We start from the raw sequence: 19172 nt of genomic DNA, 5'->3' as shown, positions 1-19172 counted from the left end.
GGTAGATTGTTATGCTGAGGTAACAGACATCATCAAAATAAATGTAAGAAACATACTTTTCTATGGAACCTAACAGAAGAAACAATAAGAGAATATCACATCAAAAATGGACACATAGCCACAGTTGAGCAGAAGCTGAACCACGGTTGCCAAATGATTTCTGTGGAGATGTATACAGCAAATTTGGTGGGGAGATGGAGTGAACTTTCACTGATGGATAACCGGGAGGAGAAATCGCTAAAAAGGGCAGAAGGGAAGTGAAGGAAAGTGAAGACTCTCCACTCACAAATAGCATGAAGAAAGTCAAGAAAGAGACCTTTTGAGTACAAAGTTGAAATGAAGAAGATTGGATCACAGAACAAAGAAATAATGTTTTGGTTCTAGTTGCTCTGTGTCTGTGCAAACAGTTTGCCTAACTGTTTGAATTAGAAAGGGAGAAGAACAAAACATATCATTCATACTATGGTGGTATGATTAATTCTGATTTCTGTGTCAGCAGCAGTGCTTATACAAAGTTTATTCTTTAAATAACTTCTTTAAAAATGAGAACATACATTTTTTTTGACATGTAAAGGTGCACTAACAGGTAAAAATACACAAACCATAAATATACAAATATGCAAAAATTTACAATTAAAACCCCTGCGCCTTAGTAATCATAAAATATCATTACAGAATAGCTAACATGGTATTTGATTTTGCATGTTTAACTTACTTAAGAAACACATTTTCAAATATCATGCCTGATATAAGGAATCCACTCACCAAAGGAAAAAAGATATTGAAGACAAAAATCACAAGTTACTTGAAAATTTAAGCCAGAACAACAGCTCAACTGACTTCAAGCAGAAAGAATTTGCTCTGGACTTCTAAAAACCAGGCCCAAAATATCTCAGACTGAGCATTTAAATATCCAGGCACCCAAAATCAAACAAACTTTTTGAAAATGTCTTGATTCCCCATCAGAGACAGCAGGAAATTGTGACATGAGAAATGTCTTTAATAGGGATCAGTTAACACCTTCTAATCACAGACCAAGTGTTGCAGATGAAGAGAGATTATTTCAACTGATGCAAGCTCCTAAAATACAATGGCATTTCTGAAATTTTTACATAGATATTCTTTATCTTCAGAACAAAAGTTTCTAAATTCGTAATGCAAAACAAAAAATAAAAACATATGTTCATGTTGATAGTAAGCCCCAGTTGACCTCCTCCCCAAACAGCTTCAGTAAGCTTTCAGGCACGCTTTTACACTTACAAAGGAATACCTAATGCAGCATATCTGTCACGCAATCTCACACACCTAGCCTGGCGGTGTGTGTATGTCCAAATCTGAGAGCTGCACCAGCACGTAAAAAACCTGCATGCAAAGTATGCTCATATTTGTGCATCAGTAACTACTGCCTTTAGCCTCAGTCCTGCAAAAATGATGCACCTACTTAACTATGCAGCAGGGTCTTAACTCAGCCTTTAACTCAGCTACCTGTGGTAGGGAAAATACATAAGAATTTAAGCATTTTGGGGAACTGGGACATGTGCGAAGTAGGTTTCAATGGAAAAATTCATGGCACGTAGTGTTAGGTCCTTTTTGATCTGGAGAATGACAATGAATTCTGGCTACACTCTTAAGAAGGTCGGGCCCTCTGAAAATCATCCAGTCCTTGGCAGCAGTTTAATTACGGAGACCTGACCTGAAGTTTGGCTCTAAAATATGAATACTTTGGCTTGAGGTTTTCAATATAATTTCCAGATCAACTTTTTCTTAGCAGGGCTTGTCATATACATAAATGTCTACATAATATCCATGTACTAGATTTTAAGAAGACATTTCAACTAAGGTTTTTCCACCTATTGTGACTCAAGCACAACAGATTTTTATACACCTTACATTTCTAGAAGCACAGGAAAACATTTGACTTGTAATAGAAATTCAGTTTTCAATGAAATGTTTAACTTACCTGCCAGAAGTCAGCGACAGTAGCAGGGAGAGGGCCCTGGGTGGCAATATATGCAGGGTTTCGGGGGTCATGGTCCATCTGGAATAAGGAGAGAGAACACAGACTGGTTTTATTTAAAAGAAAATCCCTTGCTGTTTTAGAGACAGAAAGTATGCGAGGGCAGAAACAACGGACTTCCTAAAGGACTGTCACATCCCTCCATCCTTTATTGGCAAGCAAAGAATTTTATTTCTATTTATAAGCTCAGAGGAGACCTTTTTTCACAAAAGACTGATGCTACCAGATGACTATCAGCACACATGATGAGCAATGTCCTATGTCCTCAATATGCAGCGTAAGATCATTTATGGTGGTTGACAAAGGCATTTATTTGAGATCAGTACTCATGGTTTCATAGCAACCTAGGAGCCATTTGAAACATTTTTCTACACTGAGTGTTAAGAATGCGCCACACATCTAAATATGTTCTCCATTTCCACCGTGCCTGTCAAGGGCACATGTAACTAAAAACCAGCAAAAATGGGGAACAAATTCAGTTTCTGGCTTTTTCTGGTTAGCTGATTTATCTAAATGCACGGATTTAGCCTCAATAGAGGAAGTTCTGCTTAAAGATCTTAATTATTACATTTAATTCAAGGAGCAGAAAATTCACTGAGCAGAAAAAATAAAGAATCTAAGAAACAAAACCATCAAGAGTAAATAGGATTAGCGTGTTACAATGAATGTTTTCGAACTGATGGGTGGTTTTCTTGGTTCTAAATCTTAGGACCCATTCTGCTGAAAAAGAAGATCTGCTGATGGGATTAAAACCCAAGCAAACTCATTCTAACCCTGAACTGGGCAAGACAAAACTTTGAACATAAAGAAAAGAGACCCAGTTCAGCTCTCAGATGTGTGGGTGTGACTCAGTGACACCGAAGTCGGCGAGAGTTAACTTATACCCATGTAGCTGAAGGCAGAATTTGTCTCAATACACGATTCTGTTCCATAAGTAAAGATCTGAATAAGAATGAATGTGAGTCACATTTGCATTAAGAGGCATCTACTGAATTTATTCATAGCCTATCAAAATTTTCAGTGATGGTACATGTCAGCGTAAAAGAAGGCACCTCATAATTATGTGCAACATAAAAGAGGGAAGAACCATAAAAGAACAGATGTAAGTTATTCTAACAGAACAACAATATGATGAATGTTGCAAAAAGGAAGAGAACACTTTTATGTTTCTAATTTTCTGATGTATAATTAAGCCGGACTTAATATTAAAATTCTCCATGACAACACAGGTAGAATGAAGTCACTGAATCCATTTAGAATAAAAGCTTACTTTTGATTCACCACCCATAGTTACAAAAAACCTTGACCAGGATGTCTATAATACCATCATTTTATTCTGAGCTTCATTGAGATGCTTCTCTTATCAGCAAATAACTCTTCACAACAAGCAATTGCTCACAACAAATTTCAACCTTGCTTTCTTTGCCTTTTGACAAAAGCAATTCTGATAGCAGGACATTTACTACTGTGGGTATTTTGCAATCAGGGAAAAACTAGCTTTCTTCAGAAAGCAGTATTAGCAAAAAAACCTTAGGAACCATTTCAAAATGGGCAACTTTTTTTTGTTTTCATAAGAATTGAGACACTGAACTAAACACAGCTGAAAACACCAAATGTGATTAAGCAAAGTCAGGCTTAAAGGGTTTTTTGGCTCCATTATAGTTGAAATAATTTCTGTTGTTTTGTTTTGAATCCCACAGAGATCTATAGGATTTAATCATGTGCTTGAATGTTTTCCTATGCTGGAACTAAAAATCTTAGCTTAGAAAAATCGACCTGCACTGCAGAGGACTTGCTACTCCCAGTGGAAACTGTTGTAGGCTGCATCCACCTGAAAATGATGTCACTTGTCTAACACACGAGAGCCTGACTTGGAAATGTAACCGACAGTGAACACATCAAACTTTAGAAAAATAGTAATTTACTTTGAATTTCTTCTTAAACTAAACTCTTTTGTATGTAGACATGCCAGAAAACAAAGGCAGAAGAAATCAAGGATGATGCAAATAGCGCTGTCATGGAGGAAATACTTCTCAACATTCAGCTGATAAATCAGGAATAGGCCAATCTTGGCATTTCAGCATTAATCAACCTCTGTCACAAAGGTGCTGTTGGAACGTGGCAAACATTACAATAAGCACAGAGTAGTGAAGTGTATCAGCAGTTTAACAATAATTCAAAAGACAATTACAATTATTACATTCCAAGCACATTGTGTTGCACAGAAAACAATTATGAGCAGAAAGTCTTCTTGCTTGGAGCAAATAGAAGATGGCAGAAAGCCCTATCACACTATTAAATGATCTTTAACTGAACAAAAATAAAAGCAAAGATTAAACTAATTAAATGAAATTCCTGGTTTCATCAATTTTCTATTATATGTACTGTTTTAAAGGCCACATATTTCAAGAAAAGTGTGAAAAACCACTACTCTGGTCACATTCGATTTAATGTGAGTAGGTGACTGCAAGGGACGGTTCCTGAATGTTTTTGTTATGTTCTTTTTTATTCTCTCAAGGTCACTGAGAACACCAAGGGCATCTTAATCTATCAAAGTTAACAAAAGTTGGAATAAAGAAATAAAGTCACTAATGGGTTTTAAACTAACTAATCAAGGATCAAGTAAAAGGCTTTTTTTAATGTCAGTAGTCATTATCTTCTTTCAAGGATCCCTCAGATTTCTCACTTCATGAAAACAAAACAGAGAGTGTATTCTCCAGAGAAGAATAGAGAACAGCAGGCTCCATACTATCAAGCATTAAAACAAAAATTGACTGTTTGCTAACGTTTTACATTGGAACAACCTTCAGAAATCACCCTAATAGTAATTGTTCAAAAAGAACAGGATTTTTCCCTCTATGTCCCCATCAAAGCACAAAGTTCACAAGGCTTACATCAGAACTGGATCGAACAGCCATTTTTGGAAAGAAAAAGCTGCAATTATTACAACTGTTCTGCAATGGTGGAATTCTCATTTTCTGCTGCAGTACAACAAAAGCAATTCTGGTGATAATGTTTCAATCTATTTTTCCATGATTTTGTATCAGGGAAAGAAAGGAATCAAGGATTACTATAACTGACCATGCACTTGACTGGTGATTTCTGTCACTACCAATGTCAAAAGCAAATGGAAACAAAAAGGAGGAGCATTCAGATTTCTTGTTGGAAAAGAAATACTATAGAAAACTGAATGAAAAAGTCCCTATATGTTAGATAGGTTAGTGGCACAACTTGTGTTTTTCTACAGGGCTTTGTAATGAAAGTTGACTTACAGTATCTTAAAGTAGGAAAATAAATAAAGAACACAGTATCACAGTTAGTTGCATCTTTGTAAAATTAATATCAGACCACAATTCCACCTTTGCTTTACTAGAGAATAAAAGCTAGTCTGTTAGTTTTTCCTGCAAGAGTTCTACCATCCAGTTGCCTTATCCTAGGACTTTGCAAGGATTCCCTGAAGAACTCTGAATTTTGTTGAGTTTTTAGATAGAGATTGTGCTGCTGCATGATTTCACTGATAATGCTGATGAAATACAGCAAAATCAATACATTCTGGGAGTAAATCCTCAAATTTATTGTATTTGGACTTGAGAGTGGTACATACAGATTCCTGTTAAGTAGTCTTCTAAAACCGTAAACTGAAGTGTCAATAGGCATCAATGACCATTTTGCAGTCTCATGTAAATGATACACCAATTCCTTCCTGCCCTTTACCTTCCCTCTCAGCTTGTCAGATCCTTACTTTCCACACAGAAAGATGCTGGGTGAGATGTGGCCTCAGTCACACCATGTTTACCTTGATCTAAATCCTCTGAGTCCAGCTGAAATATTCCTAAATCATATGAGATCAGAATGAGACCCAGTGTAGACCAAATATGACAGAAAGAAAGTTGAACTCTGATTGACACCTTCAAAATTCGTACAGATTCAAGCTACTGCGTAGTTTCCAGATTTAATGTGTTTATAATACCAATAAAATCTTCTTTCATGCATGTATTTATTACACAGAGTATAGACAGTCTCTAAAAGTAAAAAAGTATATTTGTTTTTGTAAAAGAAAGCATATCCAGCAAATGCAGATGAACTTTGTAATCACATTCATCTCAGCATTAAAATTAAAAAGGTAGACTAGTACTCATCTTCATGTTTGAATTAAAATTTAAAACAATTTTTAAATCCTTCCTTTAAAACCCCTAATGGAATGAAAGAAGTAAATCTGGTTGTGAATGCCATTATGAATTTCAGAGTCTATTATTGGTGATGAAATTTGTATGCTGTGTTTGAACAAACTGTCATGCTAATGACATTCCTCAGTCTGGTGTCTTCAATAATAAGCAAACTGAGTTTTTAAATGTAGTTGATGGGATTTTTTTCTCTCTCAGACACCCTATGAGGAAAAACAGAATTCCCATTTACTTTCATGACCTCTGATTTAAAAGCAAAGCTTGCACATTATTTACTACTGGATGATTTTCCCGAAATTTAATGAGGACTAAGTACAAATATGACAGATGTAATTATCACAGTTTTATTCTGCACAGTCAGGGTCTCCTTGTGCTGTAATTGCAAGCCTTTCATTCAGCTGCCGATAGCAGAGTTATTATCATAGTACTTTATGTTATTTCAGAGAGGAAGGAAACAGATTTCTACCTCACTGTTACCATTCAAATTTCTCCTAAGGACTCATTTTGCCTGGCCTCACTCTACAGTGAAATTAAAGACCTACAGGAAGAACTTGGACTAAATCTCTGCTGATTCTCCTCACCCACTCCCAACCGTGGTGAGGCCATCACTCTAACCCCAGTTTTCACAACATATTGGAGGGAAAGGAGGTCTTGAGGGGGGTAGCACTTTTTAAAAGGAAGAAACATGTGGGCAGGTGGCCAGCTCATTGTCTAGCGCAGGGATTTTTTCATGGTGTACTGCTGCACTCATTTAGACTTAAGTTAAGGTTGAGCGAGCCCCAGCTGGAGGCTGGACCACTGACCCAGAAGCTGGAGATACCCAGCGACATGTACACAACTGGAAGCCTCCCTTTCCGAAGCTCAAATATAATTACTTTATTCTACACTCTTCACTCACCAGACAGCTCACACGCGCAGGGAGGAAAAATCCTCTTCCAGTCAGTTCAGACCATACTGATCCTGTGCTATTAATGCCCATCTTGCAGCTCACTACAATACTCACTCGTAGCCCAAGCGCTGCAAGGCGCAAATGCACCAGAAACATCACTGTATTGACATGATAATTACTGAGGTTATTTAAGTTGAAAGGCAGCAGTCTGAAGGAAAGAAACGGTAGGATTTTTGCAAGAGCGAATAAAGGCAGACTTACTGGTACTCCACATCCACTGTACACTTACAAAGACATTGATTAAATGTCTCAAATGAACAGCAAAAGCAATAGCACGTATGTCCAGCTCAGGCTGCAGTGGCTGCACAGCCACAGCAAATACTGCAGAATCCAGTGCCCAACATAATATTCCAGTAGGCTTCTGAGGCAGGAAGCAGGACTGAAAGTCTCTGTCACTTCTATATTCTACCTCATACAAAAGCAATACCAGATTAACAAATACATTTACACTAACCTGAAGAAATTTAATTTGTCTTGAAATGAAACAGTTTGCAGGGAATCTTTTCAAACTATGGGCTTACAAAGTAGTGATTTCCTTCTACCAATCTCCCACTGCATCACCTTCAGGAAACACACATTTTATCTATTGCTTTCAAAATAGCAAAATGACTATTGACTTAAGTGAAACAAACTCACAAAGCCATCTGGAGCATCTCTTTCCTTGGAATAACAGGTTGTCTACACAAATGTGGGCTGTGGCACTCCTTCCCATACAGTAGGGTCCCTATCCTACCACGAGAAAGAGGAACTCAAGAGTTTCTCTTGGAAGTTTTTCATGGCTATGCAAGATACTGGGTGCTTGTCCTAACTCAATGAAACACTCGTGCACTCACTTATCTCTGGGCATAGAAATATTTCTGTAAGAGCTACAGAGACAACCATAAGCATTTTGCTTCATCAGTGTGACTTGTTTTATTGGACAAAACTCTTGAGTCTGGGAAAGCTACAAAAAATAAATATCCTAACTTTCCAGAAGAAAACACCCTTAAGTGGTGGATGGAAAAGCAAGATTACAACCCTCTGTAAAAGCATGAGAGTTAAAGCAGTGGAAGCAGAGACCTTCTGCCTGCATTAGCTTCAGGCATGCTGACAAAGCAAATCTCTTCCCAGTTATGCCATCTTGGTCCTGCCTCTCCACACCCAACAGTACCTAATCTAATACTTTTCTCATCAGTGTAATTAACTACCAGAATTACAATTGCAACAGGCATATACACACATGCAACAATCTATCCCTCCCCCAACCAAATTCGTGTACTAAAACCAGTTAAGCTGTGTCTATACAGACTTCTGGGCAGGTTGCAGAAGCCCACCTTGGTTATTTGGTAAAAACACAGCCTCTGTACTGTTGCTAGCACTGAACCTGGCTTAGCACTGTCTACAGATGCTGTAATTGTGCTTCTGCACCACTTTGTAGTCATGCGAATTACAACCAAGCTCTTACAAGAATACAATATCTCACTTCCAGTTAACACCTCCCACTCCCGTGCTTGCCACAAAACCTCTCAGCTTCTACTATCAAATTAAGGCTTGACCGAACGTAGCTGTCTGAATGTGCCCTGAAGACAGGCAAACAGAGCACTGAAGCCCTGAAGCTGGACCTCTGTGCATGATTTACAAGCAGGATACAAGCAAGGTGCTCCTTGGAGCACCAAGTTACTCTGATCTCCCGATCCTGGGGCCAGCTAGAGCTTGGTCTAGTCAGAGACATACTTAAAAGTAGTCCAAAACCTGCTCTACTCTGTGCGCATCTACCCCTGTTCTCTAAAATGGCAGCTGGCAATCCCTGAAGCATGCAGGTGCTTTGGTTTACCCTCTACCCTAAGCCAAAGACAAAAGCATCCTGAAGATGTTTGTTGGGTTCTGTGCATCTTTTAACTCTTTGAATAAAACATTTTTTGTACGTTCAAGGAAATGAAGCTTTTGAACTCTGATGAAAGTAACAAAAACAAAGCTCAGAGAACAGTTTCTATGTAGTTGTGGGTTTTTTTAAGGAAAAAAGTATTGTCAACAACATTGGAAGGAAGCAGCCTGTAATTTCATGCTGTTGCAAATTGTCAGCTGCCTTGCCCACACAAAGTGATTTAAGTGGGGGAGTGATACTCCCCAGGAAAACGAGCCGGTAATGGCATACACAGCCCACTGCAGTGAGATCTAATTCTCCATCCTAGGTTCTTTCTCATAGTTTCCCTATAATAACTTTTTGGTGCCTAATTAATGTGAGTAAGAACCATGAGTAAAAGTGACTCCAATACTAGCAGTCTCACGGAGGTCAAGGACACAGTGCCTTTTTCCCCCTTCAAATGGATATCATGACACTTCCATTGAGACCCTATGACAGGGCAATGCTACTGGCTCTATCATACCTGTTTTGTGTCTAAAAATAGAGACCTTTTCTCCCTATCTCCTTTCACAGACAAGAAAGGATTCATATTCAGCTTACATAGGGTGAGAAAGGGCAGCTGGGCCATGCTGGAGTATTTGGAGGCAAAAATTGGATTGACCTATTCTGCAGTTTGAATGAATACACAAGTGGTAAGGGATCTTGTTCTTGCTTTCAGAACAGCTAGCTCAGAGAAGAACTGGGAGAGCTAGAGAAGCACAAAGCTATGCATCTGTAGGGCAACAGAGGAAGAGAGGTAAAAGGAAATGTCACTTCCTGCTGCAGAAGAAGTTCAGAAGCCTGTGCAGCTCAGCTCTCCACAACTGCAAAAACCATTCCTCCTACGACAGTAGATAGTAATACAAAGCAAAAAAAAACCAAGCAAGTTTTACCTCCTCAGAGAAGAAAAAACTCCGCTAAGGGCCTATCATTGAATTTATAATCCGTAAGTTAATAATATCATGTACAGAAACCCTGACAGTATCACAAGGTAGATCGATGACTATCTAGTGACTTTGTTTTCTTAGTACATAAACTTCAAGGGTATTGCATGCACATGTAGAAGATTTCTTTCTCTTCAATTTGAAAGGACAGCCTGAGACATCAGTGTTGTGAGGTGCTCACAACCTGGGGTTGCACAACCTGAGCAGTGAGGTGCCTCAAGTAAGCATATTTTAACAACAAGGAAAGACAGGGGCTCACTATTTGGATTATTTCTCATAGGTTACCATACTTACAATTGGGCTAGCATTGATGTAGTCTGAATTGTCGTGGCTATTTTCAGCTTTCAGGCATATCCTGGAATGATCATCTGCAAAGGAGAAATAAAGAGAAGAAAGTTTCTATACAAGTATTCTACCCATTTTAAGTTAAACAATTCAAAGTCAGATCAATGTGCATTTTAAGACAGGCAAGCAGGGTAAATATCAGAAAGGAAACTTCCTTCTGACTCCTAACTGCACATAGTCTTGATACAGCCACAGAGTCACAGCCTGACTCAGGAATGAAGCTCTAAGATATTTCAGAGGCTGAATATCAGAAAGCATGTCTTCATGAGATGCATCATAATGTGTTACAACCTCTCGTAGGAAAAAGGGGAATCTCTACTGCTCAGGGAGTTTAAGATTTAAACTAGGCAAATCACTGGAAAATACAGTATTATAGAAAACACTCCTGTGTTTGCAGGGTCCTGGAAGAAGTAAGCTGATGGACTTTGTCCAGCTGGCTTATCTATAAAATGAACAGCAGGAACATCGAAGTACAGTTCAGAGCTGGACAGAAAGTTAATCTGTCCTGATCAAAGACAAGTGCTGTGTGGTGCTACGTTAGTGATGAGGGGAGACGATATGACTTGGGGATGATTGTGGGAGAGAGAAAGTGCCAATAACAACTGCATCTAAAAGTACGACCAGAGCACATATAGCCATCTTACACTGCTGGTAATGTCGCTAGTTCAGACACCACTAGTAAAGAAAACAGCAGCTCTGGACATAGACTTACTCATGTTGTTTGCCCACCATCAAGATTCTTTTATCACTTTTTACCTTGTATTTTTACTGGTGCTAGCTCAAGTATGTTTAGAACAGGTACACCTCAAACTCCAGTCCTTTTTTTTTTACTTCAGGACATATGTAATGGATGGGTTTTATTTGTCTGCATTTAGACGGTGACAATGCAGATGTCTGCATCTGTTCCAGTCATCCAGACTCACTTTCTGCTACGAGAAAAGAAACATTTCTATGTCATGAATCATCTTGCCCTGATGTAGCTGTCTCAAACAGGCCAAATAGCACTTGAGAAGTGCCCGTTTCTTTCCACTGACTAAAGAAAGAAAGACCAGACCACACGCAGATAATTTATGCGAGAGATGTCTAAGTCTTTACATATGAATCTCAAACAACTTGTACCTGATACATAACCAGCACAATTGATACTTCTCAGCAAACCTACCCTGCACAGTATATTGTGGTGAGAGGTCATGGAGCTGCCCTTTCTATAACCCTCTACAGCTGAACATGGATACTGATGTTTTGAGAGGATCTTTCCACCATTTATTCAAACAGACAAAGTAAGAGTACATGAATACACCCTGTCCCCCTTCGTATCTGGTCTAGTGGTCCGTGACACCATTCTTAACAGCAGAATTACAAGTTGGCTTTTTAAACTATTAAGTACTAATAATTATTTTAATAATGAGCAACAATAAATGTAAGTAAGTACCACACAGGAAAGTAGAGACAGAGGGTCTGGACTCTGCTTGGGTTTATTCACCAGTAATGTCATGGCAGTTCAATATGTGAGCAAGACAAAGGTGTGCTTGTATGAGTGTTGTTTATAGTCACTCAATCGCATCAGCAAAATTTAACCCACCAATGTGAGCAACCTTCTCCTGGAATAAGATTAGAGGTGAACAAATCATGTCAAATGAATGAAGAGGCATTCTTTCCAGTTGACTGGAAGTTAGCAAAAAAACCCCCAAATCCCATCTACAAGAAGGGCCAGAAGGGGGATCTGGGGAACTACAGGCCTGTCAGTCTGACCTCGGTGCTGGGGAAGGTTACGGAGCAGATCATCCTGAGTGCGATCATGCAGCACGTTTGGGACAACGAGGTGATCAGGCCCAGCCAGCATGGGTTCAGGAAAGGCAGGTCCGGCTTGACTAACCTGATCTCCTTCTGTGACAAGGTGACCCGCTTAGTGGATGAGGGAAAGGACGTGGATGTTGTCTACCCACACTTTAGTAAAGCCTTTGACACCATTTCCCACAGCATTCTCCTGGATAAAATGGCTGCTCATGGCTTGGACAGGCATACTCTTTGCTGGGTAAAGAACTGGCTGGATGGCCGGGCCCAAAGGGTTGTGGTGAATGGAGTTTACTCCAGTTGGTGGCCGGTCACAAGCGGTGTTCCCCAGGGTTCTGTGCTGGGGCCAGTTCTGTTTAATATCTTTATCAATGATCTGGACAAGGGGATCAAGTGCACCCTCAGTAAGTTTGCAGACGACACCAAGTTGTGCGGGAGTGTTGATCTGCTTGAGGGTAGGAAGGCTCTGCAGAGGGATCTGGACAGGCTGGGTTGATGGGCCGAGGTCAATTGTATGAGGTTCAACAAGGCCAAGTGCCGGGTCCTGCCCTTGGGTCACAACAACCCCATGTAACGCTACAGGCTTGGGGAAGAGTGGCTGGAAAGCTGCCCAGCGGAAAAGGACCTGAGAGTATTGGTCAACGGCCGACTGAATATGAGCCAGCAGTGTGCCCAGGTAGCCAAGAAAGCCAATGGCATCCTGGCTTGTATCAGAAATAGTGTGGCCAGCAGGGCTAGGGAAGTGATCACCTCCCTGTACTCGGCACTAGTGAATGTGCCGAGTGCTAATGAACACACCTCGAATACTGTGTTCAGTTTTGGGCCCCTCACTCCAAGAGAGACATTGAGGTGCTGGAGCGTGTCCAGAGAAGGGCAACGAAGCTGGTGAAGGGTCTGGAGCACAAGTCTGATGAGGAGCGGCTGAGGGAACTGGGGTTGTTTAGCCTGGAGAAAAGGAGGCTCAGGGGAGACCTTATCACTCTCCACAACTACTTGAAAGGATGCCATAGAGAGGTGGGTGTCAGTCTCTTTCCCAAGTAACAAGCCATAGGACAAGAGGAAATGGGCTCAAGCTGCACCAGGGGAGGTTTAGATTGGATACTAGGAAAAATTTCTTCACTGAAAGGGTTATCAAGCATTGGAACAGGCTGCCCAGGGAAGTGGTTGAGTCACCATCCCTGGAGGTATTTAAAAGACGTGTAGATGTGGTGCTTAGGGACGTGGTTTAGTGGTGGACTTGGCAGTGCTAGGTTAATGGTTGGACTTGATGACCTTAAAAGTCTTTTCCAACCTAGACAATTCTATGTTTAACTGTTCACATAAAATTATTTCCTCTGGTAAGGTTTCAACACAATAGGAGGATGAAGAAAATGAGAAAGGGAACACGTGAACATGCACGTTATTCACTTCCACCTTACTTTGGCACCACTGCACAAAAAATCCGAAACATAAAAGTGAACTTGTGACATCTGAGATCCTGGGGCTGGCTACCCAAGATTTTGTATAGAAAGCTTTACAATGAGCATTGTCACAGAGTGCTTGAAGAACTACAGCTCTGAAACCTTTTGGCTATGCAGGAAATATGCAGGTTACATGCACTAAATGTGGTCTCTCATGTATCTTAAGCTAAGTAAGCACTCAGGATAAGTCCCATTCATTGGACTGCAAAAGTGTTTGAACTAATCACCAATGAAAATGTGTGAAATGTTTTCAAATGGATGAGGGAGAGAGAGCAGACAGTGATTCATTAGTATTTAGCAAACAGATGTCAGTGTGACTCTCCAATAAAAGTCAAGTGTCAGATCAGTAACTTCAGGATCTTTTTTTTTAAAACATAATGCTTTATCCAGACCCTCTGACTTAGTATACCATATCATTATCCTGCTGTCTTGGACGGTTTATCAGAGGGTGAGACATGTTAGGGCTTTGGTGGTGAAAAGGTGGTGAGACTTTGTATTTGCGCTCAGAAAAAAAAAAGGGTGCAAAAAAGGTTGTACATGTGTTTTCTGCATATATCAAGAGTTTGCACCCATGTGTGCTTCAGTGGCAGCATCAAGCGTTCATATTGACAATGAACAGATTGTGCTTGTCTATGCCTGTTATCACCTCAAAGCTTCTAGGAACTAGCATAATAGCTCTTCAGAAACAGGCAGAAAAAGAAGGGGGAAAAAAATAGAATACCATGGACACCAGTTTGTTACGTTAACATTAAGCAACTATGGGGAAAATGCCAAATGTACAAGATTTTTTTTTTGTAAAATGCATATTGATTATGTTAGAAGCAAGGAAAGAGAAGCAGGAGAAGCAGGAAATAAAAGGAAGGAAGGGGATGACAGAAAAGGAAGATATATAAGATCAATCTAAAAAGCAAGAAAAAACGATGAATGAAGAAATAGGAGAGGAGAGGGAGGGTAATAAGGAAGTGAGAGAAAAGACAAATGCTGCTACTAGCTACTGCAATCTGGCCAAGCTACAAGTAGTCATCATTTCAAATATCTACAATAGCTACTGCTGAATGCTGAACTACTTTGCATTTGCTACTGCTCCAGCAAAGCCACAGCTGAAAGAAAAGCGAAACATATAGATGGATATGCGTGGCAGAGAGAGGCTTCCTAAACAAGAAGGCTAGTACTAACCTATAGCTAAAAGTATAACACAATGTTGTATTTTATATACATATAAAATATAAAGTATAAAATATAAATTAAAGTATAAATTATAAAGGGTAGAGGATAAAGGATAAAATATAAAGCAAGAACACATGAGTTTGTAGTATATAAAAACTCAGTTTATAGACAGAAATCTAAGTTTTGGTGTCTACATACAGATATCTTCATGTGGACTAGGTTACAGTTAATGGGGCTTGATTTAGTTGGCTACACATGAACATGTCGTACCATTTGAGAAACTGTAGAGTCGATTAGACATTGCACAACGTTAACAGATAGGACACAAGACCTAACGACTTGTATCCTATTGGACCAGCATCTGAAGCTCACACAGGATATCTGAGGGCATCCTAGAGCTATTCATTTCACTGAAAATAAAAAACTTGCTTTTGGTCATTGCACAGATCTCTTGATGCCACTGCACTGACTAGCTCTTCACTGGCTGTAATGGGTGCTTTGATACCTGGCTTGCATGGAGGCAGCTACATGGAGATACTTAAATTTAGGCATCTTAATCTACGATATCACAGAATCATGCACAGAGAACTTGATTCAATGCCTCAGTGTAGGTTTGTAGTGAGATCTGAGGTTCCCTAAGGACACTCAGGCTAGCAGCTAGGAGGGCACAGGTCTCCCATAGAGCCTGTGTTATACCTACCAGCCCTGCGTGGGTGCCTTGAATACTTCAGGCATCTCCAATGGCACCAGATTCCTGTTTTTAAACAACTGAGTTCAGTGCAAAATGTCATATCTATCTGGATTATTGAAACAGCCACCAATACTACAGTAGTATGCCATCTCACAGCCTTCTATTTATCTCACAGTGGCCCTGTGACTTAATGAAGACCTATTACTTTTGCTGTTTTTCCAATGGGGATTGAAAGCTTGGAAAAATAAGACTCCCATCTTACCTAATTCCCTCTGTCTTCTGTTTCCTTTTAGTCAGATACTTCTGAAGGAACAGAACCAACAAACAAAGGCTGGACACAAGGAGTATGGGCGACTTTGGGTTGTCTGAATCCAAGCATCACAGAGCAGAGTGAATCTCACAACAATCAACTTGGCACATTCTGCCTGGATCATCATTCTCTTCCTTCTAGATTTAGGCTGATATTTTTTCTTCCATACAAAGCACTGTACAGAACCACACTGAAGTAAGAAAGTGAAGAACTACTGAGGAGCAAAAGTGGAGCAGTCTGAAGACTGTGAAGAATCATAATTTGTTGATTATCATTATTTTGCCCATAGGTTATTTGCACAAACTGGAACTCTTCATAGATCTGAACTGAAATCAAGTTCATTTATTCCAGAGCACTATTTGTACATGCATTACTGATAGGGATAATGCACACACCCAGAGCAAGCACCCTCTGCTCAGGTGTGCCCATCCTCGGTGCACATCCCCTGGCTCTGCTCTGACTGCACACAAGCCTCAGAGCTGAGTGCACACTCTGCCCGCAAACGCTTTGCTTTCCTTTGGGGGAAAATCAAAGCACAGAGGTAAGCAGGTTGCTCTAACATATACCATGACCCATGGACACAGCTACGGTAGACAGCTTTTGACAGATGTACACTGCAAAAAGTTGTCTGCCAAATGTTTAAAATACCTATATGTATCTATGGTATACATAAATAACAACATACAGTATCGACCCCATTGAGATGATTTTATTTTGCAGAGATGCAAGAAGAGAAAATGAAGTCTGGAAAGTTTTTTTTTGGACATCAACAAATTGAGCTGCTCATGTGTTCATACAGAAAAAAAGGTATCCCATTGCCCTAAATTATAGCAATCTGCTTGCTGGTTGGATAAAATGATGCAGTTTTGTTAATCTAGAAGGTCCGAGTTACTTCAATTGTTAGAATTTTTAAACTAGTAATTAATTAAGTGCCATGTCGAGGTGTTCTGCTACCAAGTATTTTAAAAGCTGTTTGTAAATAGAGAAGGTATAAGAGTAAACTCTGATAAATCTGTGAGATTAAAGGTAATGTTAATCTAGAAATTACATCAGTTGTGTAATCAGTAAAAAATAATATCATATTATTTTAAGACTGGTTAAGAAAGGAAAATGCAAAGTAAATACAACACGATATTAAAGCTTCTTTGAAGCCTTCCTAAGGTGAAATCTTTTACATGAATTGGCAATCTTGTTCTACCTTGTCAAGGTGATGATGAATATGAAAGGGGTAAGTAAATGCTAACAAAGCATTACTCTGTGAGAATACTTTGAATGTAGCATAACAACTTTGTAGCATATCAAAACCATATCAGCTTTGCTTCTTAATTTATTATGAAGCAAATCTGTGACTTTTTGCTATAGTTTTAATGTCAAATGTAGTCAAAAAGAAGTGGGCAAACTGGGCTCTTTCTCATCTCAATCTGATCTTAGAGCCTACAATAACCATCACCTTATCAAAATTTAATATTGTTTAAACTCTATGCCACACTTTCTACCCATCATCAAAGTAGTTTTAAGGGTACACCATGACAGCTGTTTACCAGTGCACAGCAACTTCAGAAAGTGAGGGCAGGTAATTTTGTGCAATTCAGTCAAAAAAAGAAAGTTCCCAGTGCACTAATAGCTCTAATAGAAGTTTCCACATTGTAACAAAGCCAAAAAATAGCATTTTACTCTCTTAAAAGTACTAAGGGATTTTAAATGTGCTAAAATACTCTTAATTAAAGCTTCAAATAAATTGCAGCCACCCTGTCCATGTCCAAATACCTTCCCAGGTAGTACTGATTCAGTCCAGACTCAGCAATGGGAAGAACAGGCATAACAACATGCCATGGAAGAAGCAATGAGCAGAGACTTGTCAACCGAAGGCTCATCAGTGTAGGATGATTCATCCGCATGGTACAATATAATGAAAAGAGACAGACTATCTCAGCTCTGAAAATAGTTCAGCTCTTTAGTATGGCATGACACCCAAGCTAAAAATCTCTGCTCTTTAGCACTGCCGCAGCTATGTTACATCCGGATTCAGAGCTAGAACGGCCTAGTCGGAGGGTCCCTATCTTATTGCTCATTGTATCACGCAGACACGTTTCCCACATCAGCTGAATAACCAGCATCAATTGCTGGCAACACCTGTAGTGCCCATGCTGTCTCCAGCGCAGCAACCAGAAACAATCTGGCTTAATTTATGAGCAGAGACTTGGAACAGCTTAAGATGGTCTGACTATAAGTCCATATTGAAAAGAACACTTTAAGCAGGAAGATCAATTTGCATCAATACACATTATCATGGAGCGATTTTTACTTCCTATCATGTCGGATAAATGCTATTCTTTCAGGATGGAAAAGAGCACAGAAGTCTTGCACTTCTTTAACTTTCATGGTTACCTCTTTAGAACTTTTCAACAGACCTGATCCCACAACACATGGAAGTCAGCAAACTGTTGCTGTTGCCCCAAAAGGCTTTTGACCAGCATGATATTTACTCAGGAGAATCCATATCGCCAAACTACTGTACTCCTCTCCTAGGCAGCAAAGTACTGCAGACAGAGCCAGTACATAAACAACACAGCCAAACCCTGCTGAAGCAAATATGCAAGGACTGATGGGCTCAGTTAAATTATCATGTACTTCCAAAGAATCTTCACTCTAAATCTGGCTCTGACATTTACTTAATGTGTTACCTGTCATTTCCCCATTTCTAAAGGAGGAATAGAACTTACTCAAGGCCCTCACAGGGAAAATTAATGTTTTCAGGGCACTTTAAAAATTAAAATAGCTATGTATTTTTGCCAAGCTACCCAGCTGGATTGTGGGCACACTGACTGAGAGCATTTGTGTTGCTGTGGACTATGCATATATTCTCAGTTTCAGTTTTGTTTCATTGGTTGCTTAATAAAATGTGTGGCCATAGATTACCAATGTAATCTATGAGATACATATATTTGCATAGGAAAAATATGTTGCTTTATTTCAAGCTCAGAAAGGTGGCTGCTTACAGGAAAGAGCAGATTCTAGGAACATAAACACTGGCTGGTTGGTTTTTTTTCTTTTTCTCTTTTTATCCTAAGCCTAGCAGAGAGAGAAGCCAGTTTGCAAGCTTATCCACTGAAGCCTAAAGGGGCTCATTCAGTACAGCTGAGTATCTGATAAACAGATCATCTAGCTCTGATTATAGACTGCTGGTATTACTGTTGGATGGACATGATACCAACTTGTCTAAACACAAGCCAAACTTCTTTCTGTTGAATGGCTACAGATGCCACTCTTGTACAGAAAGTATATTCCAGCATTGAAAAGCACTCTGGCTATTGAATTTCATGAGACAGCACAGCTGCAGCAGCAGTGCTATGTGACATAGTTGTGCATTTTTGTAACATAAATGCAACTTATAAGGAGTTAAACAGTGTCTGATATGACAACAGGACA

The 19172-nt window shown here is 39.6% G+C and overlaps 1 protein-coding gene across 1 annotated transcript in view; it reads right to left on the bottom strand.

Annotated features, from left to right (window-relative positions):
- PTPRN2 (protein tyrosine phosphatase receptor type N2) overlaps positions 1-19172 on the bottom strand; it is a 680315-nt gene that overhangs the window by 46792 nt on the left and 614351 nt on the right. Inside the window, 2 exon segments of the mRNA XM_072851628.1 lie at positions 1961-2038; positions 10271-10344. Of these exon segments, the coding sequence (XP_072707729.1) occupies positions 1961-2038; positions 10271-10344 (152 nt within the window).

The sequence above is a fragment of the Ciconia boyciana genome, chromosome 2 (genome assembly GCF_034638445.1).
Source record: "Ciconia boyciana chromosome 2, ASM3463844v1, whole genome shotgun sequence".
NCBI classification, from domain to species: Eukaryota; Metazoa; Chordata; class Aves; order Ciconiiformes; family Ciconiidae; genus Ciconia; species Ciconia boyciana.
The sequence above is the reverse complement of the archived record's forward strand: the minus strand, read 5'-3'. Positions and strand labels throughout refer to the sequence as shown.